Source organism: Trematomus bernacchii, unplaced genomic scaffold, assembly GCF_902827165.1.
Source record: "Trematomus bernacchii unplaced genomic scaffold, fTreBer1.1, whole genome shotgun sequence".
In the NCBI taxonomy this organism is placed as follows: Eukaryota; Metazoa; Chordata; class Actinopteri; order Perciformes; family Nototheniidae; genus Trematomus; species Trematomus bernacchii.
In genome coordinates, this window is record NW_022987608.1 from 3,710,151 (window position 1) to 3,731,245 (window position 21,095).

Sequence of the window (21,095 nt, forward strand, 5' to 3'; positions counted from 1 at the left end):
CTCTTCTCTTTGCTGAGATTAATGTTTTTGTATGCATGGTCCTTCTATAAATAAATACATATATGTGGTTAGTATCCATCATTTGAAATAAGACGATCATTTTCGAATGACTTTGGCTGTGTGAATATTATGTTCACATCCAGTTGAAATAGCTTCTATGAGAAAAAAAACCCACAGACAGCAGACACGACATAAACGTAGTTATCTAATTTTCGCAAAACAAATCTCTGAACAAGCAATGTAAACATCAACCAATCCCCCCATAAAAGCCATGACCTCTGTAAATTGTCACCATGATAACTGCCTCTCCATAATCTTCGACCCAGACTGGCAGATTTGTAGTTTTATCGGACAAATTGATTTAATCTACTAGCCTGCAAAGCCCTATAAATAGCCAAAGAATGGACTTAGCGCCAGAATGCTCGCTCTATCAGCCCATTGGCTTTAATCGCCCGGCAAAAGTGCCCATTAAAGAAAATGAATGTTGCACAAAGAAGCAATTATTGCGTGCGGGTTGGGCTCCGCATAATGATATCACATGGACAAAAGTACTTAGCTAGTCTAGGGGTTTCCACAGTGATACAACTAATCAATTACAACCATGAAATAAGAGAACACAAGAGAAGGGATGCTTGACGTTCATCTGGGGTGGAAAAAACCTGATTCCAGTCAACAAAAAATATGGGGTAATAATTGTCCATGATATTTCAGGATGTACCAATAACCTTCTTGTCTTGGCTACATCTCAACAGTAAGTGTTTTCCCTCACCTGTCGGACAAAAGGAAAGGACAGATGTCAGGAACGGGCGGAGTCGCAGGCCGTAGCTTCGCCAGTGCCATAATGTGCTCGAAGGTGATGTCCGTTTGCGTGCACACATCCACCACACACACATCCTGTTGCATGCAGTTGTGGTTGTGTGCAACAGCGGCCGTGGATCTTGTGGGTGTGTGACGGAGAACCTGGACAACGATGGGGTCTCGCCTGATGGCCTCCACCACTGCCTCCTCATGGTCAGCCTTGGAGAAGTTGCGCCCGTTCACCTGGGGGATAAGAAGAGGACAAATCATTAGGAAACACTGTCCTCCTTCATGTAAAAGGAAGCAAACCATATTCTATAGAGATGGCAAAAGTACACACATCCTTTACTCAAGTAGAAGTACAGATACTCGTGTTTAAAAATACTCTGGTAAAAGTAGAAGTACTGACTAAACTTCTTTACTCAAGTAAAAGTAAAGAGGGCTTTGAAATGTACTTAAGTAAAAAGTACCCATAAGTAGCAGCTGTTTTAAAGAGTACCTGACCTCCCTTTATATGAATAGAACAATAATGTCATTGTTAGCTAATGAATGTTTCCATGCTGAACAACGGCAACATGACAACGTTTTCATTGGTCCCTCTTCTTTAGAGAAGACCAGGAAATGATGGATACACGGATCGTGTTCAAATCAATAGGCACGCAATGACTCTAAATAATAATGATCACGCCACCAAACACACATTCAAACTAAAGGAACCAGCCTGTTTGGAAAATGTAAGAAGTAGAAATTACAGGTATTTGTGTTAAAATGTAAGAAGTCAAAGTAAAAAAAGTTGTCCGAAAAATAATTAGTCGAGTAAAGTACTGGTACCAGAACAATTTACATACAGTAACGAAGTATTTGTACTCCACTACTTCCCACCTCTGATATTCTATACCAACGTCTGAGTTATCTTGTCAGTGCCATTACATCTGATATACAAAGGAAACTACTCTAGAAAAGTTAAAAGAGCACACATAATAAAGAACATAGGACTTTTATTTTTTAAAACCCTAATTTATCCAAGGATGACCTTTTTTTATCAAGATCTGACAGGGAGACATGCTCTTTTCAGAATCAACCTGTTTCACGTTCACACATGGGAGCCTCACGGTACTTTTACATGTCTCCACAGTTAGGTTTCTTAAAAGCTTCCAGTAAAGCAACTACAAGTGAAGAGCTTTTTCTAAAGGGCACTTTGTCAGTAAATCTTAGTGGAGGGAGCACATTGCATGTTCTCCTTGTTTTTATCCACACGGTTCACTTGTCCTGCAGGTTCTGACATTTTAACTGCCAACCAGCTACTCACAAATGTGCTTTTCTAACCTTTTTCCAAGAGACTGTTTAATGTAATGGATTGCAGCATTTGCTGACGGAGAAAAACTCTTATCTCATTCTGTTTAGCACCATTCTTTTTTGTCAAATAAATCGAACCAAAATCCATTATTTACATTGCATTCTTACCATTAAGCCCATTAGACAAGTGCAAGATAAATAATACTGATTTAAGCAAATGAGCAGCAAAGTGGGGAGGTGGAGGTAGACAGTGCTCCTTTGGGAACGTTAGTTTTTAGCAAGCAGGGCCTACTTAATTTGCAAGACTAGAAAAGGTTGTACCAAGTGGGAATCAGTGAAGAAGAGATGTCATACTGACAGCTGTCAATGTGAGAACACACACACCAAGCGTTTAAGTGGAACCCAATTAGTTTAACCTCTGTATGCCAAGGGTGTGAAGTTCATTTTCAGCCCGTTATATCCGGAAATTGATTGTTCGCATTGATTTCGGATGTCTAAGATTGTCAGAGTGTTTGTCAAGGGCTTAAAATGTGAACGCATATGCCTAATGTCAGCTTCATTATTGGGAGAACAAATTTAGAAATATGAAGAGGAAGTGTCTCTTATTTTCTAGCCTCGTTGAAGGGCTTAGTAGCAGCAAATTGGATAACAAGTTTACAGCATTATTTTCTCTTTTGCTATTTGTATAGGCCTTCTAGACCTTGCATGGCAGATGTTCCAAAGTGCCCATCAATCCCCATCAGCCGCCATATGCAGCTATGATAGCGATTAACCAATGGCTGCATCCAACCTGTGACTTTTCTTGTGTTTTCGACACATAAAAGTTCTCCTCCACACATCCTCCGATGTCCGTGACAGAGAAATGATAGAGAAAGTTCCACAACCTTTTCGAATGGTAATGAGTTCCAGATGGACACATTAATCTCCAATCAGAGGGAGCGCTGTGGAAAGCAGGAAGTGATTGCGCGGGTACACCTGCCCGCGTGTTTACCTGCTGTTGTTCTTCTATTCAATCTGCCTGTTGATGAGCTAACTGGAGCCTGATTAATAGCCAGCAGATGTGACAAAGACTGGGGATAATGGCTCAGAACATTTATGTGTGTAGGGGTTTGTGCGCAACACACATTTTCTACATCATATACACTGAATTTAGAAAAAGCTATTTGAAAACTTAACTCAAATCGAGGCGATAAAGAGGTTACCTATTTTTATTGAAATACCCTATTTTGCAGTTGTCTCCATAACCTTACCCAACCCTAAACCTAACAAGTGTTACCCATGCTTGTAGTAAAGATTTTCTCCTCTATCTTCACATATTTGAGCATGCACAGATGCTACTTGCCATTTCTTTATCCATATTGAGACGTGTAGGTGTGTGGATCACATCAATATCAAACAGTAATTCCATTTTGATTGCAAGTTTCCTTTCTCATTACTCATCTATGCTTATGTGACCAAGCTGACGGAGAGACAATTTCAAGTCATTACATCATCTGGTATAGGAAAGCTCCACGAGAACACTAAAAATAGTATAGTTCACGTCGGTCTATGGGAACGGCTGTAATAAACCAACAATGCAGCTCAGCCTTCATATCCCTCTCAAGTTAAAGGTTACTATTGCCAATAAAAATGGTTCCCAGTAGCCCTAAACTAAAGCTTCTTGTCTGCGAACACTCTTCTTTAAAGGTCGAGGTTCAAAGTGGTGAGATACAGTTTGGGAGGGCAGAGTCATACTGATATTCTGTACAAACTGTGAAGTCCACGGAGACAAATGTAACATTTGTGATATTGGGCTATATAAATAAACATTGATTGATTGAGAATATACTATGTGTGTGTGTGTGTGTGTGTTTCTTCTTTATGTGTTCGGTAAGCTCAGTTTGTCATCATCGATCTACAGCCTTTACTGAATATTTCATTTGCTGGCTATTAGCTGTTTGGTCTTTGTAGCCAATGTAATTAACTATTACTAAAAAACATTATTTTATATGGAAGACTCAGTTTGACCTAATAGGCTGATTTTGGCTTTGTAGGGCAAAAATATGGTGGACAACCTTAAAGGTAGGGTAGGTAAGAATGGAGAAACCGGCTCGAGTGCGCTAGAATTTGAAAGTACGCAGCCGAAAAAAATCTGCCCCTTCTTTCAGACTTCCTTACAGAGCCCCTCCTCCAACACACACGAACGTGCACATGACCAATGAGGGCACGAGATAAGTTTGTGCACAGACGGAAGGCTGACAGGCAGGTAGGCCATCCAGTTACTTTAGCCGGGCCAGATGATTGGTCGTGCTTCTTACAGCGCCACGGCTTCCACAGATGACATTTTTTTAATGTATTTATTGTGAAAGCATTTAATGTATTCATTGCTATCGGGATGTTAAAAGCATTCCATGGAATATAACAAAAAGTGTTTCTGAAGTGAATTACCTAATGTAGATCACGCTCACCTGTTGTATTTTCTTGTATTTCACTTCTTGACATCACTCTACGTAGACTATTCAGGTCAACCAGATAGCAAACAGCGAGGCTCAACTACATTTTGCCACCTGTGATTTACCAATGACATACATCCTCGACTATGAGCGGTTACTATAAGCCCAAGGTGTGGAAATTGGATGGTAGACTACTTGTGTTGGGACCTGGTTGAAAGTAGCACAGTGAAAGCCAATCACAGTCGGGCCTGAGGCTTTCAATATGCTCAAGAGAGGGCTCATGTCATCCTTTAAATGTGTCACAGGGTTGAATGAGATGGCAACAAAGATGGCTAAATGCTATTTTCACTCTTGAATACAAACAAGAGCGAAAACGAATGCCAGGAGATAAGAGTTTGTTTGTTTGTATGTGTGTGTGTGTGAGAGAACGGATGTGTTTGCTACAAAGAGATAAGGGTGTGTGATGGAAACCACTCAACGTCACAGCTAAATCGGACAGATATGGTGTCATTGTGAACAAATGGAAGCACACACACACACACACACAAACCCAATTTACATCGACTCCCCAAAGACTTACAACAAATCTACAATGTGGTTGTTTGCATTATGTTCGACTATACAATGGCAGTTTTTCAGACTGAATAGGCTTACAATGGGCAACAAAACAATAAGCTGCCGAGAGACCTCAGTTCTATTCAACACCCACCTCGTCTGCCTCTGAAAAGACACAGCGCTCAACACAAGCTCTCTTCCATAAACCCCCCAGATCATGATTTGTGTGAACTTCAGCTCAATAGACGTAAGATTACATTGAAATTGGCATAGCGTGATGTGTGAGGAAGCGCAGGTGGCTCGCACCAATAATCTGTCAAATCTCATTTCTCTTCCTCCTTCAGCTGCATTGAGATGGTTCAGGAGGAGGCTCTCATGTGACAAGGGCTCACGGTCATAAATGTCTCATTTCAATAATAAAAGTCTCTGACGCGCAATATCACCCAGCGCAGCCGAGGCAAAGAAGATGATGGTTTCATACATTTGAGTATTTGAGTGGCAGGCTGTGCGACCGGTGGGTCATGCTCGGTCAACCGAATCACGATGACCCTTACCTTGTGCGGGATGAGAATACTATGATGCTTTCGATGCCTGTGGCAAACCGCAGTGTGATGGGGATGAAATAATAATTTATAGTGTAATATAATTTCAGAGATCTAAACTATTTAAAAAAGCTCAGCTATAGGTTTTGGGAGAAATTAAGCTAGCTAATTTGGTTAGCAAATGGCCTTTTATGCTATATAGTTCCCTTGTAACTGGCTAGAGTCAGGTGCTAAATCAGGAGGCTTACTTGTGTGTTTTACTTTTTGTTGGACTCAGAGCTAACTCTTTGTAACAAAACTGTTGTCAAGGTGTTGGTAAATTACATCCTGTTTTTTCAAATAGTAGACATCAGTGAGGTTTAGTTTCCTTGAGAATTTTAATGTGTTGCTCAGCACTCAGAAAGTGAAAAAAAAACTCTGATAACCCCTCTCACTTCCTGTCCAATTACAGCACCTGTCATTTCAAAGGATATAGAGAACCCAATTGCTTTGTGTAAGATGTGACCGCCAGTGGCTAAAGTATATAATTCAACACAATTATAGCCAATTTCCAAGCTGAATATGATTATTCTGTGGGGTAAATGGCTGCTGTTATGCTGTAATGTGATACATTTGAGCCAGGGGAGACACATTTTGAGGCGCAAGGATGGTTCATCACTTCCTCATTGCATACACCTACATTTAAGTCAAAATGCCACATTTTAACCTCACGAAACTCTCCCAACTTTGCCTTTTTCTTCAGGAATAAAAAAAAAAAAACCTGACTCAACTTTAAAAGTTTGGGAGATTTCACCTCTGTTTTGCATATTTAGCCTGGCTTCCCAATCAGAAACTGTTCACTATGCATTGTAACGCTCTGCTGTTTTACATTTCTGTATCACGCCAATTAATCAAAGTGACAAGGTATTTAATGAGAGGCAATTAGAGTGTTAACCAAAATGCAAATAAGAGCGTGGAAGCGAGTGCGAGAGATGTGTGTTTGTGTTGCTAGTAGTAGTAGCGGCTTTGGCTTGCATACGTGTGTTTGTGAGTGTGTGGTAAGCTGTGGCATTGGGTTCAAGGAGATTTCGCTCAGTGCTCTTTTTAGGTCCCTTATTTACCAGATAGAGTTCAGTGTTTATGTGCTCGCCTGCATCCACGATTGCTTCGCCTACGAGTGTCTTTACAAGTTGTAATGAGTGTCCTTCACAGTTTTTCACAGACATGGGCTCCGGCACAACAGGCAAAAACAACCAATTAGTTCTGCATGGAGGAAGGCCGCATGACAACATGAAACGTGGATTAAATAGCTGCTGTCGGTGCCGATGTTAAGTAGCCCGCTCAGGTCAATCCCTTGTACATCACACAGTATCTGTGTGCGGTAGATTAGACTGTGTTTTCTCCTGGAATCGCTCTTCACAGTGCTGGCTTGTTTTAGGTTTTTAGATCTGAGTTTCAGAGGGAGCCTTAAAAATGTATGAACCTTTACCAATAGAGTCTTCAAATGAATTGTCACTGTCTAACAGCAACAGCAGAGAACAGAGCTTCTCAAATGTCCCTGTTAAAGCATATCTGCTAAAAGTAACAGGATGTTGTACTGTCCTTCAACTGGTTATCCTGCATTTAAGCCCTTCATCATGAAGCATCTGCACTGCTGAAGCGTCCTTCAACAAGATCGGCTTTGATCATAAGCTGTCACCTTCCAATGAAGGGCCAAAACAAAAATATTTTGTATCTAGCCAGAACTTGATTTCAACGATCACTTCAATAATTCAATATCTCAATACTTCAACCTCCATACACCCATATTTCCTGCATAAAATCAAGGTTGAAACGAAACTTGGGCAGGGTTTTCAGTTTCTACATTTGTATAAGCTGTCGCATGTGTGTATGTATTGGACAATTATCGAACTACAAAAATGAATTAGGTACAAAGTTATCTGTTAGAAGAGAATGTAACATGCAACACTTTCTTATTTTATATTATAGAAATGGTACAAAGACCAACAGAAGGATAAGTCAGTCGGTCAATAAACCATTAAATGTAATTATTAGAAAATAAACACTAATTTTATGCAATGATGCAATTAAAATATAATTTGCTGTTGATCTTGTATGGTAGGTGCATGTATATTGTCTTGAGTAAATTCTTAGTTATTTTACCCTTCATTCTCTATTCTGTGGTTTGCCTTTCTTTGTCTTACTGTCATACTTGGGCTTATTTCTGCTTCTGACTGTCATTATCCCTATAAATCAGCCAATCTATTTAAATTGCAGTGGTTTAAAACACTGTATATTGTCACAGCACTCTAAAAACAGACTGCTTTCTGATTCAACCTATGTGTTTTGTGTGTCTCAGGGGTGCTCTCTGCTCCAGCTCTTCACATGTCTATCTTCCCCACCCCAGCATGACAACAGCAGTGGTAGAAACAGGCTGGCAGACATCAGAGAACGTTGACTTGTGACTGTCATTCCAAGCAGCCATTTCTGATGTAAGTGAGTGAAATCAAAGGTTATCATCTGTCAGTGAACGCATTGAGAACCATCTCATTTCCTGCTCTTTGTACCACTTCCACATGCAAGGCGGGCTTCCTTTCAATTAGGTTTCATACAGATACTCCCCACTGGTAAAACCTTGAAATGAAACATGATTTGTCTTGTATGCTGCTTTTCGGAATTACAATATGAGTATTTACTTTTATTCACAAGGCAATCATTTGCTACTATGTCAGAGGGAGACTGTTAAGGGAAACCTCCTATCATGAACATGAAGTCCAATTAAAATATTCTTTATACGACCAGAAGACCCAATGGCAAAAGTCAAGAGGTTTTCTTCGCCATGCATGGTTTCATCCACAATCTCATACAACATCTACTTCAGCCTGGCAGTTTTCTTCATTTTCTTTCATGAAATGACAAATGCCTTCTGCTTTGCGCGCTCATACATCATGGCAGGGCCAATGTGTCTGCGTTTAACTAATAGGCTCTGTGTCCTCAAGCAGCCGCGGATGGCACGGGTTATGACAAACTGCATCAACAAGACATTCATTACCCTCAACATCCTAGCAACCAAATCACAATTACCCCATCCACGAGTGAACATCCAGCCCCGCTGCCACGCTCCTATTCCTCGCACACCATGTCGGCGATGCATAAATTAGCCTTCTTTTGTCACATTGGGGGGTTGGCCAGTTTGAGAATTAGCTCAGTTTGTTTTTCTTGTGATGATCAAGGATGCGCTGATAGCAGACGACTGCAAAACTCCTTTGCTGACAAATCTTTTATATTCAATCTCCGTGCATCTGTACATGAATTATGTGTTTGTGTGTACATTTGATGCATTGTGAGTACCAATGACTGACTAATGTACTTGGCCTGTGCTGTGCCAGGACTCTATTGTTGCGCTGTCTCCTCCCTACAGTCATTAGATTGCCATTAATCTCTCATCTGCCATTAAAACAGCAGCCACTGAGCTGGGCTGAACAATACAGAGGCCCTTCCTCCAACCCCTTGACACATACTAGCAATGAGTTTGAATTAGGCTCTCGGGGGTCACCGATTAGACCCACATTATTCATCCAGATGGCTGAGTTCACAAGGAGGTTATATGTTATGGTAAAGCTGAACATACATTCTCCATCCAAGCATTATTCCTGTACTGTATTTAGATTATAAAACAAAACTTGGGATATTCTTAATGTCAACAAAAACAATGATGGATCCTACTGAAATGTGGCACCTTCATTTTCCTCTGTGTTATAAGATGTTTGCCAAAAATAACTCATATCAATGAGCCACTAAGTGACCCATTTCTTCATAACCACCTGTGCTCAGAACCTGTTGTTGTTTCTTTGTCAATCCAAAATATTTCAAGTGAAATCAAAGCCTACCAGAGCAGACACTATAACATCGGGTTTAACAAGAGCCATAAAAGTGAAAGCACATGCAAGCACCAGGGAGGAAACAGACACAGAGATCTAAATGCTTGAAGCATTTTGTAGACTCATAACTATGTAACAGAAAAACATTGCCACATTTTTGTTTTCCTTCTTTGAATTAAGCCGGATTCCAAAGGGAAAGTCTTTGGGAACTGGGCCCAAAGTTATTCAGTATTGAGTTATTTACACCATTAATCACTGAGATAAGGGTTAATATTAAATTCTGAAAAAGGGGGCATCCGTTTTGGTTCAAGGCAAAAAGAGCGAGCTCCGGATGCAGGGGCATAATTAGCAAAACATGCTAAAGCTTGGAAAGTGAAAACATTTGACTGTGGAGCAGGAAAAAAAAGATTTATTTGCTGCTTTGTGCATAAAATTATGTTTTTTAAAGAAGCCTGGAGTGGAAACTGTGCTTTTTTTCCTCCTTCACCCAGACCTTTGCCTTTTTCCTTTTAAAGTGATGCATGTTTATGTTCACTGGAAGAACTTAATCCATTAGCATTATTCATAATGTGAACCTTTCCCAGTCATCGCCTTTCCCTTTGGTGGAGAAGAAAAACGACCTCACACTCCACTAACTGTGCGTGCAGAAAAGAGCTCATCCTGCAATGAAAAATACCTTCATTCAAGTGCATGGTTGAATTGTAAAGTGGAAGACACACTGTGGTGCAATTTACCCCTGATTCGACCCGCTTCAATCAAGACTCAGACTATATTCACAGTATCAGGAAGTCTAGAATATGACAGAGTGAATGGCTAATCACATCCGCTACCAACGTATTATCAGTGGGATGATGATTGGGTAATTTTCAGTCTGTATCACAGATTGACTCTAAATCAAGCGACTGTTACTCAAATTCTCAATTACTCCAATTCAGAAAAAATATTATAGAAGAAAAGTAGTGAACCTTAAGGTCAGACAAAAAAAATACTGTGTGATTAAGGTTTTGTGAAGGGTTAGGGTTAGGGTTACGGTTTTGGTTATGCATGTAGACAAGAGTTTTCAGACAAGGGTACAAGCTTATCCCCGCGCCTTCCTGTACTGATGCAGAATCATCCTATAGGAAACTACCTCTTAAGACTACTAAACTAGAACAATCTTTTCACATTTGGACAACCCAAAGAGTAAAAAAAAGACTGAATCATGGGAAAAACAAAAGCATTGGTTGTGTGTTTAAATACCTTAACTTAAAGGTAGAGTAGTTTGAGAAACCGGCTCGAGATCGCTAGAATTTGAAAATACACAACCGGAGAAAATCTGCCACTTCCTTACAGAGCCCCTCCTCCAACACACACGAACACGCACATGACCAATGAGGGCACGAGATAAGTTTGTGCCCCGATGGAAGGCTGACAGGCAGGTAGGCCATCCAGTTATTTTAGCCGGTTTTGATTGGTCGTACTTTTTACAGTACTACGGCTTCCACAGATGAAATATTTTTATGGATTTTTTGTCAAAGCACTTAAGATATTCATTGCTATCGGGATGTTAAGAGCATTCCATGGAATATAACAAAAAGTGTATCTCGAGCCGGTTTCTCAAACTTACCTACCCTACCTTTAAAGCAAAGGTGGAACAATATTTTTGGAGACGAAATTGAGGACAATAAAGTGTTGATCGGTTCTTATTTTAAACCTACAGTCAATGTGGTTAACCTTGAACCAACCACATCCTTTCCTATGCTCTGACAAGACAATCTCCAAGGTCCACTTACTCACTTGTTTTGACGTTAGAACCCTGAACTGTCAAGCTAAACTTGAGAGTCAACAACAAGAAGTTATAAAAGTGCCTGAAATGATGGATGTTCAAATGTCTACAGTTCTGTAACAAATAGCAGAAGCTTTTGAATGTTGAAGACTTGAAAGCTAGACAAAATGTTGCCTTCAGTGTATACTGTTTGTTAAAGTCTACACCTGTCAAAACTTTAACCATAGCTTTGGCAGATGTGAAAACATTCATACAAGTCAGTCAATAGCAAGACAATCAATGTCATTTTCCCCAAAGGGCCATCAGATCAGGGCGAACACATTGGTCCAATCGGTCAGACTCAATTCGGAAGGCAACTTGTTTTGTCACATATTTGTTTTTAAGCTTTTCTTACTTCTTTCATTAGGGCAAAAAGAATGAACACAGTGTTGGATTGTTCTTTGGGGTTTTTCTTTTTACTGAAATACATTTCTCTGGAGGATTTTTGGCTTGAACAACTCTTGACATGTAGTGAATTTCTTTGGACATGGTGCTCTGTGCTTTGGGGAAAACACTCAACACACCAAGACTGGATTAGTCAGAGATATCCCTCGACCAACGTTTGTGAAATGTACAAGAGAGAGGAAGCGGATAGTTGTTTAACGGTCTTCACAATCTTCTTAAGATATTAATTTGCCATGTTGCTTGTTGTTGTGTGAGTTACCTGCTGTGATATGTAGATATTACAGTCATAACTTATATCCAACGCCTTTCAAGATCAAAGTAAACCGCACCACAGACGAGACAATCTAATAGCTTTCCTCAAACCAACAACAACAAAGAGAGCTTTCTCAATCCTGAGGGCATTTCCCCATATCAACACAAGGCTTGGTTACAACCTTTGCTAAATGTAATCATCCCCCCTACTATGCAGATGGTTTAGTGTCATTCTATCTGTAACTGGACTCGATTCCAGGCTCTGAGTGGGCCTAATGACTCCAAAACCCAAGTTGGTTAAGTGGGAATTCAAAACCATCGCCCTGCTGTAACCTAATCTCCCTTTGGACCACCTGGACCCAGCATCCACCCTATGGGCTCAGAGCACACTTGGCAGTGGCAGTGCAACATTAGCATTTTGAAGCATTTAGCTAACAGCCTTATCAGAACGCATACAAATTATTACGCTTTGACAATATGTCGTAGAGCAGATGTCTCGGTGGCTGTCTGAGCAAAACATCATCAATGCAACAAGCTTTAAATGTTAACGACGCGGTGCAACTGTTCATCGGAAATAGCTGTATCAAAGACCCTGTCTCCCCCTTGTGTGATGGAGACATTCTTGGCAAAGAAGAGAGGAAGCAGCAAGGTTTTTTTTTCATAGTTTAACGCACGTTCAGTCTCAGATGAGAACTGCACCTTCACTAGCAAATAACTCAAACAAATATCTGCCGGAGAGAAAATGTATGCTAATTTTGAGGTTGTTAGAGGTTTTTATGTCTCAGAAGTAGTGTTTTAGCATTTTTCCCCCTGAAACATCTAAATATCTGGGGGGAAGTTCTGTGTATGGCACATTTTTCTAGTAGCAACATATCCATAACTGCTCCAGATGGTTCTCAGTAACATCCGTCTAACCTGACAAAACATAGCCTGCAGCATGTGCCATGAGGTGCATTATTGGGTTAATCCGGCACAAGGTTGGCTTCAGACTGTATAACAATCACTGGCTTAGAGCACACACACACTGAGGCTGGACAATGTGACTGTCTCCCTCCTAAACATGACCGACAGACTGTCTCTGAGTCCTCCATCTCTATGTTTTTTTTAGGGATAATTTGAGGCACCTCAGAGGGCGGGGTCACGCCAAAGTGTATTAATGAGTCAGATAGACAGACAGCAAGACACACAGGGGCAGTCGGATGGAACGGACTTGAAACTGTGTTTGGCGACTGATAAGTGACAGCAGGAGGAGGGGGGGGGCGAGACTTTGGGAAAGGGGCAAGGTTAAGAGGGAGAATGGGGGGATTTAAACCTCTTTTACCGCTCTACTTCTCTCATCTCGTTCTTTACTACGGCACAATCTTCCCATTATTTTCTTTCTTTGTGACACCTTTTCCCCTCATCTACCTTTCCATTTTCCCCCACCCTTCTCTCTGTCCCTACCTCCTATCATCTTGGCCAGGCCACTTGGCCGGTTGGTGAGTATGTTAATCAGCTAGAGGCTGATAACAACTGATAAGTCCTCTTGTCAGGCGCTGAGAGCTTGAATGACATTTTTACACACTCGTAAAATAGAAAAACACGCCGTAAAGCTGATAAATGGACAGACCCTGTGAGATGTTCCTTCTGTGTGCTATATGAATGTACACAGGGTGTGCAAATAGCCATATCTGCCACTGGACAATGCCATGTAGTTGTGTGTACATGCATCATGCTAGTGGGAGACAGGAGGAGGGGTGAGGAGTGTCACTCTGCCCACAGAAAGGGCTTTCATCCTGGGCTTATCAGAGCCAACGCAGGGGGAGATCGTTGGCTGGTGGAGCGAAACGGCGATTGTTGCTGCTCCCCGCTACACGCCGGACCGTTTTTTTTTTTTTCTTGACTTGGTGATTCACCACCCACACCCCAACCCCACACATGCATTCAGCAAGAAAGTGGTGTGGACATCAATTTACAGAAGTCACCCACTGCAAGGAATCACACACACATGGAACAATTCATTTACAGTAAGATCAAATAACGTTACCAATGGTTTCCATATTTCTTATAGCCAGCATACACACACAACTACACAAAGGTTTTAACTATTGCATTAACCTGTCACCTATTTCCTGTTTCCAATTTTGGCCGATCACAAACAGGGGCATATGCACCTATGAATCATGTGCCATGCTGCGCTCCAACGTGCAACTATAACCATGATGGAAGACACCAGATGATCTTAGTTCAACAGCTCGGGTTCATTTGCATAACACTAACATTTTACAGGGGGGAAATTATTACTTAAAGTTTATAATTTAGTAACTCTAAGCTGTGAAAGTGTGATAGTTTTTTCTTTTTTGTGGTTGATTTATATGAAACAAGACAGATCACATAAATCAAATGAGAGTGAAGATGTAAGTTATGAGAAGTATGTTCCATTTTCTGACAGGCACTACAAAACTGCCACTCAAAATCACACAATCCAAGCACCAGTGTATGAAAGAAGAGAGACTTGTCAAGGGGAATTACAATCACAGGTGGAAAGGTCAACCTCACTGACCGTCACAGACAGGAAGACAAGCTCGGGCCGAAAAATGGAAAGGTCACTTTATTCTTTACTTTCGGAAACAGCTCAAAATCTCAGCAGAGAGAGAGAGAAGGAGACCAGTGTTGTGAATCTGATAAGTGAGCAGCTTATGAATCAGGTAATAGCACCTCCCTTCATACCCTGATTGTCATTTGAAGCCAATTTTAGAAACCAAAAACATAATTGAGAAATCTGGGAGCAGCAGATTATGTTCATCAACATCCCAGACTTCTGTCCTGCTTCTCATTTATGGATCTTATCATATTTTGCAGAGCACTTTGGAGATGTTTCCATAACCACTTCCTTAGCTGCTATACACATCTCAGGCCATCCTGATGAAAACAATGATGAAGTTCCAAAAAATAAATAGCATAGTCTTTCAGAGGGATTTGTAGATAAGGTTGGACGCAGAAATACATTCGTTATCATTGATGGTGGACCACTTCTTGTGTCCTGTTCACTTATTCTGATTTATGCTCGTAGTAAGGTAACACACGTACCTATTTTAAACCAACTTTACTTAACATAACTAAGTAGTGTTGTTTTTATTCAATTTACAACATCAACCACATGTTTAACTACAAACATCATTTGAGAGAAACTAAACTTTAACACCTATTGTCAGGAATACAGGTAAATTGTATTGTAATGTCATTTACATAGGAACGAGTGTTTTTCCAAAGTAACCGGTATTTTATTCCTTCTTATTCCATTGCAATGTAAACACTGTTATATTTGACTACATTTTTTATTATTTTTAATATTTTCTAGTTCTCTACCTGTGTTTTAAATTATTGTTTTACTTTTATGTACGCATCACGACACCAAGTCAAATTCCTGGTACGTGTAAACCTACCTGGTAATAAACCTGTTTCTGATTCTGATCACCAATGCATTCCACATCCCTCTCTGGATGTAGTTGCGGTCTAGGACCGGTGGCCATATGGAGGTGACGGCTGTGAGGGTCTGACTGCAGCTTCCCCTGCTCTGTGTGGCTCTCTCTGGCCACCATAGGAGGTGGGATGTAGAGGTGACTGTCTAGCCCCCTCCATGCTGTCTACCAGGCTGGACATGTGGCACAGCATCTGTCTCCGGAGGACAGACCCACACCCTGTTTCTGCCTGGGTCACAACCATATCTTATTAACAATAAGGGTGAAAAAATCAGACTAAAAGTAATATCCTTGTAAATGTGGTACATATGAAATGCATGCATGTTTTGTCTTTTTAATGAAGATCAATATGCTCATTCACCCGTTTATTATGAATTCCTTGTGCATGGGTTGTAAAATTAGATTCCCAGTAACAATGAAAACGTGCAAAAGTTGGAAGATTGCTGGTTATACATTAATAAAGGGTTTGATATAATGAATTATAAAGTATTATAAAAAAAAGATTCTATGAAATATTTAAACCAACATCCAATAGCTGAAGCCACACTATGAAATGAACCAGATCTAACTTAATTGCTATGTTTAGTTTCAAATATTTGAATCAGGAACACTACATTAATATTTACAGTAGCAGAAATGAAGGAGAGGTTTATACATAGAGAAGTACTCTAAAAGTGGCTTTTGTTTTATTGTGTGATACAATAGGGCTGACTTTGGTACAACTAAAAGGACAAAACACTATAGTGTCCACTGAGGCTCTGTAGGACAGAGGCCGTGGGACAATTTGACACAGCCACAAGCAAAATACATGTAATGACAATTTCTGCAGCCAGAATAAACCCCCCGCGGTGCAAGTGTGAACAGACACACACACACACACAACATCACAAATGAAATGTTGAATGTAAATTGTACGACAAGAGTCATAAATCTCTCAGCAGCCGCTGGGCAGCAGGGGTCGGGCAGCCAGCGGTCCTGTCAGAATGTGCAGCTGTGTGAACAGAGATAGCCACTGTAGAGTTGGAGAAACTGAGGCAGGCCTGCAGGCTCAACACTGGAATTGGCCTCTGAAATGCTCTATTAGTTTTACAAATGGACCATGATGCTCGCTGGACATGTCTGTTCCAAACATATATTCATTTTGAGGGGGAACTCATTAACATATGTCCAAAATAGCATGTCCGTACCATAGAAGCTGTATTGTGGTTTTTAAAATAACGAAATCACCCTTAATGCCTCGTCACACCTGCATTTATTTTCAAAATGTTTGGTTAGAGAAGCTTGGTGATATAGTCAAGATGAAGTCAGGAAATCAGAGCTGGGAGTTGAACTGAGTTTGTAGCAGGACAGGGGATAATAAAACAAAAAATAAAGAAAATACAGCAATATTCCTTCCCTGATCTTAAAGGTGGGGTAGGTAATTTTGGAGAAACCAGCTCGAGTGCGCTAGAATTTGAAAATACACAGCCGGAAAAAATCTGCCACTTCCTTACAGAGCCCCTCCTCCAACACACACGAACGCGCACATGACCAATGAGGGCACGAGATAAGTTTGTGCACAGATGGAAGGCTGACAGGCAGGTAGGCCATCCAGTGATTTTAGCCGGGCCGGCTAAAATGATTGGTCGTGCTTTTTACAGTACCACGGCTTCCACAGATGACATTTTTCTATGGATTTTTTGTCAAAGCACTTAAGATATTCATTGCTATCGGGATGTTAAGAGCATTCCATGGAATATAACAAAAAGTGTATCTCGAGCCGGTTTCTCAAACTTACCTACCCCACCGTTAAGGGCTCAGAGTGGCTAAACGAGCCACACCTGAGAGCTGGAGGAAGCTAATCAAGACAATGAGTCACACCTTTGAGCTGTAGAGGAAAATCAGATCTGCTCAATTGCAGAAAGAGAAAGAGGGAAGACTGATCAAGCTATTGAACCCAGTTGGATTTTTTGGGACTTTTTCTGATCAACCAGGCTGTTTTCGAGTGTCACTGAACCCGAGAGCTGGTGGTGAAACAATCACCTTTAACACCATCTGTTAACCTGCTTTTTCTGTGATCTTCCCTGGCCTGCTTGGACCCTCAGAAGTTTTCTCTGCCTCTTTACACAATTCTCACCCTTCCTATGCAAACAATATCAAACTGTTATTCTCACATTTGTCTAGGCTTTAGAAACACCCATGGTCAGAATTCATTAAACAATAAACAAGAGAGCTCGCATCACATCAAGTACTGTTTCTAGAATAAACAAAAAATAATTATTCCAACAGTTTGTCCAAAAGCTCCAGAAAGTGCCACTATGCACCTGTTCTATCCCTGCTTTAGCTACAGTATATCAGTATATCAGCATCCTTTGCTTTTCCACTGGTTTAATGAGCAGGTGGTGTCCTAGTGTGTAGCACTGTTGGAAGTACAACAGTACAAAAACACTTTTAGAGTCTGTAGGGTTGTGTGTGCGCCAGAATAAAATCAAAGAGAGGAGAAACAGATTGCTGAGAGGGAGAGCGCCAGAGCGGGAGGAAGACTAATGAAGGTTATAGAGAAGGAGAAAGTATGAAAAAGGATAGGAGAAGAAATGAGTCTGGGTTTATAAAAGAGACATGAGACAGAGGGATGGTTGAAGAGTCTCTCTGGATTTGCTGAATCCCCTCCGCCTCAAGTTTCAGGACAGAGTCACACTGACACACTTATTGCCTGGTGCGCTCTCTTTTCTTTCTATTTCTTCCTCTCACACATGGTAATGAGAACCGTAGGAGTTCGCCAACTGTCACATGCACACAGCAGTGTGTTTAACAGCAGACAGAGTGCTTGCATGCTAACCTACCCAAACTAAACCAGGGTTTCGCCCAAAAATGTAGTGATTTACAGTATGGACACTTTCATTTAGTTTCTTAAAGGAAACAGACAGTCAAAACAGATTGGATCCCCTCTACATGAGTAATACAAACCCCTACACACACAAAGATGAGTATTTTTGGACATCTGCCACAGTGCTTTACCTACAGTGTGATACAAAAATAGGAAGAAACCATTATGTTTTGTATGTTCTCCTTAAAACCACCTTGCTTGATGTTATACCAATTAATAATTGACTAAATAGGTGCTTGAAATATACAGTATTAGATCTTTTTCTGCCATATTACCTTACATGTTACTTGTTAGATGCTTTTATCCAAAGCAACTTACATACTCAATACTGTGGACAATCCCCACAGGAGCAATTCGGGGTGATGTGTCTCAGGGACACAACGACATGCTGACTGCAGTGGGGTTTGAACCTGTGACCCCCTGACTCCCTGATCCCAACACCAAGGCTCTATCCACTGCGCCACACACCTCCCCATATGTCAAGTCTAGTTCAGTCCAACTAAATATAACATATACATTTAGAGTACTTACTCTACATGTAAGTCTAGATTCCAAGCTTAAAAAGAGAACATTGTTCTGCCGCTAACACCTAGCTACTTTAGCATAGAGGACTGAAAACGTTTAAGAGCTAAACAGCTAAAAAGTGGTCATTGTTAAACATTGATTTGGTATTAGTTTCAAAAGCAAGATGATGTACTTTGGACATGCTGCTAGGCGAAGTTTGTAACATTTGGAGTAAGCTAGGCTAGCATTTATTGTGCTAAGCTAAGCTAAGCGGCTGCTTGCTTTAGATTCGTTAACAAAGGAAAGAATGCAAATGTATTGCCCAAAATGTCAAACACGATTATTCATCGTTGTAATTTTATCAGTCATACACTTTTTATAGGTCTTTAAATAGGCACCTAATTGTTTCTATACTTATCCCTTTGTTCTAGCCAGGTTTTTCAATTTACATCAACGGTATTAAAGGAGCGTGACCTCCTAGGGTTTCCTTTAACTGACATGGTTAATTTTCTCGCACTCCACCCAGCACAGACATCCTCCATCTCATTAAAGCATGGGCCATTTAGTTAGAGAGCGTAATGAGCTTGAGACTCTGGTGCTGTGAGTAACGTTCATGAAAGCAGCGTGCAGCAGCGATGGAGGTGTGGGGTCGTGATAATGTATTTCTTAAAGAAGAAACCATACTGTCATCATTATTGCAAACAGTATGAGTTTATTTCCCACAAGTGCATATTTTACATTACCAAACTAACGAACAAGAGAACTCATTATACCGTGTCCAGTTTCCCTGCTGTCTGTAACCATGTAAGGTACTAAATGATGAATGAATCTTGGCGTCGTATTCACAAATACTGTACTTCAATAACAGAGAAAACCAAGAGCACGTGTTCCTCCACTATCAGCTCCAAACACTGCTGTAAAAATATGTACCAACACTTCACATGTATCTCCCTCTGTATTTAAATGTAAAGTGACATTAACAGACGAAACCTCTTCAAATAGCACGGACAGTTTTCAAAAAGCAATCAGGGGGAACAAACACTTTTTCTTCTAATGATAAAATAACCGGCACATTGGGAATGACTCTTTTTCAGTCACACTTGGCACTTCCTATCTAATCAACACATTCCAGACAAGCCCAGTACAAGATGACAAGTTATACATTCACAGTCTTTTGCTGCTTATCACGACAATGTGAGAAGTGACAGCAAGAGTGTCAGGGAAAACATATGTATTCCTTTCTGCTTGTATATTGTTGTCATACAGCACAAAATGTGAAGTAGTTGATTTTATTTTTTGGCAAAAACAAGTCCAGTTCTGACAGACATCAAAGCAGAATGGATTTGCTGGTCGCTCTTTCTACTGTGTTGCTTTTAGACAGTCACAGGCAAGAGGAGATGTGATGAATTCCCCTGGAGCCAGAGCAGGGAAAAGAGCTGAACTTGTTCTCACATCTGCTGCTGCTGAGGAGAAATAACTAGCTCCACTCACTTTGATGGAGAAAGGAATACACACACACTGGCTCTCCGCGTGGCAGCTTGGAAGTAACTCATTTTTTCACATTTCTCTCATTTCCCTTTTTCCCTCGCCCTTCTAAAAATGACTTTGTTCCTCTTATTTTGTCTCACTTTTTTCCCTCTCCTTGGGGGAAATCACTCCTGCAATCATCACCATCATTGCCTCTGGTGTTAAGTTTATCACTGTGATAATTCCCATCATCACCCTCACCAAACCTCCTCCTTAAGTCTCACTTACCTGTGCAATCTCATACAGCAGTTTGTAGTGTTCCTCCCGTTTCTGCAAGGTGCACAAATTGCAGCCCATTCTAGTTGTCAGGGAAACAGTGCAGAGTGCCCGCTGGCGTGTGTGCTGTCTGCGGTGTGTGTGAGCTTCCCCCCGGGGCGAAACACACTCGGGCTCCTCTTCCTTGGCTTCCCCCACTCCTCTTTCTCATCCGTGTATCCTCAGAGATCCCCTCTGTTGCCTCCGAGCACACACACACACACCCTGACACACACCCACGTGTATCAGCTCACTGCTCTGGTAGAGTTCCTTCAGTGTGTGTGTGTGTGTTTGTGGGGAGTGTATCAGTGGTAAGATGAGTAAAAAGCACCTGGCTTCTCTTTCCCTCTTGCCTGTCACTCCTTCCCTTGATTCTCACTTGCATGCCTACATACACCCTTCTCTTCTCCACCACCTCTTCTCTCAATGTGAGCTCACGCTGGTACACACACACTTTTGGCTCATGGAGACACACCTCCTCCTGTGGCAGGCTGCCTACACTTGCCTCATCCTACTCCGGCTCATGAATACACACTGT

At 41.1% G+C, this 21,095-nt stretch overlaps 1 protein-coding gene across 1 annotated transcript in view; it reads right to left on the reverse strand.

The window, feature by feature from the left end:
* The window catches only part of pdzrn4 (PDZ domain containing ring finger 4), a 34,110-nt gene extending 13,269 nt beyond the window's left edge, over positions 1-20,841 (reverse strand). The window contains exons 1-2 of the mRNA XM_034131457.1: positions 20,531-20,841; positions 770-1,041 (exon numbers count right to left, since the gene is read on the reverse strand). Coding sequence (XP_033987348.1) covers positions 770-1,041; positions 20,531-20,599 — 341 coding nt within the window. The 5' untranslated portion in view covers positions 20,600-20,841. The remainder of the gene's footprint in view (positions 1-769; positions 1,042-20,530) is intronic.
* Positions 20,842-21,095: the final 254 nt, after the last annotated feature.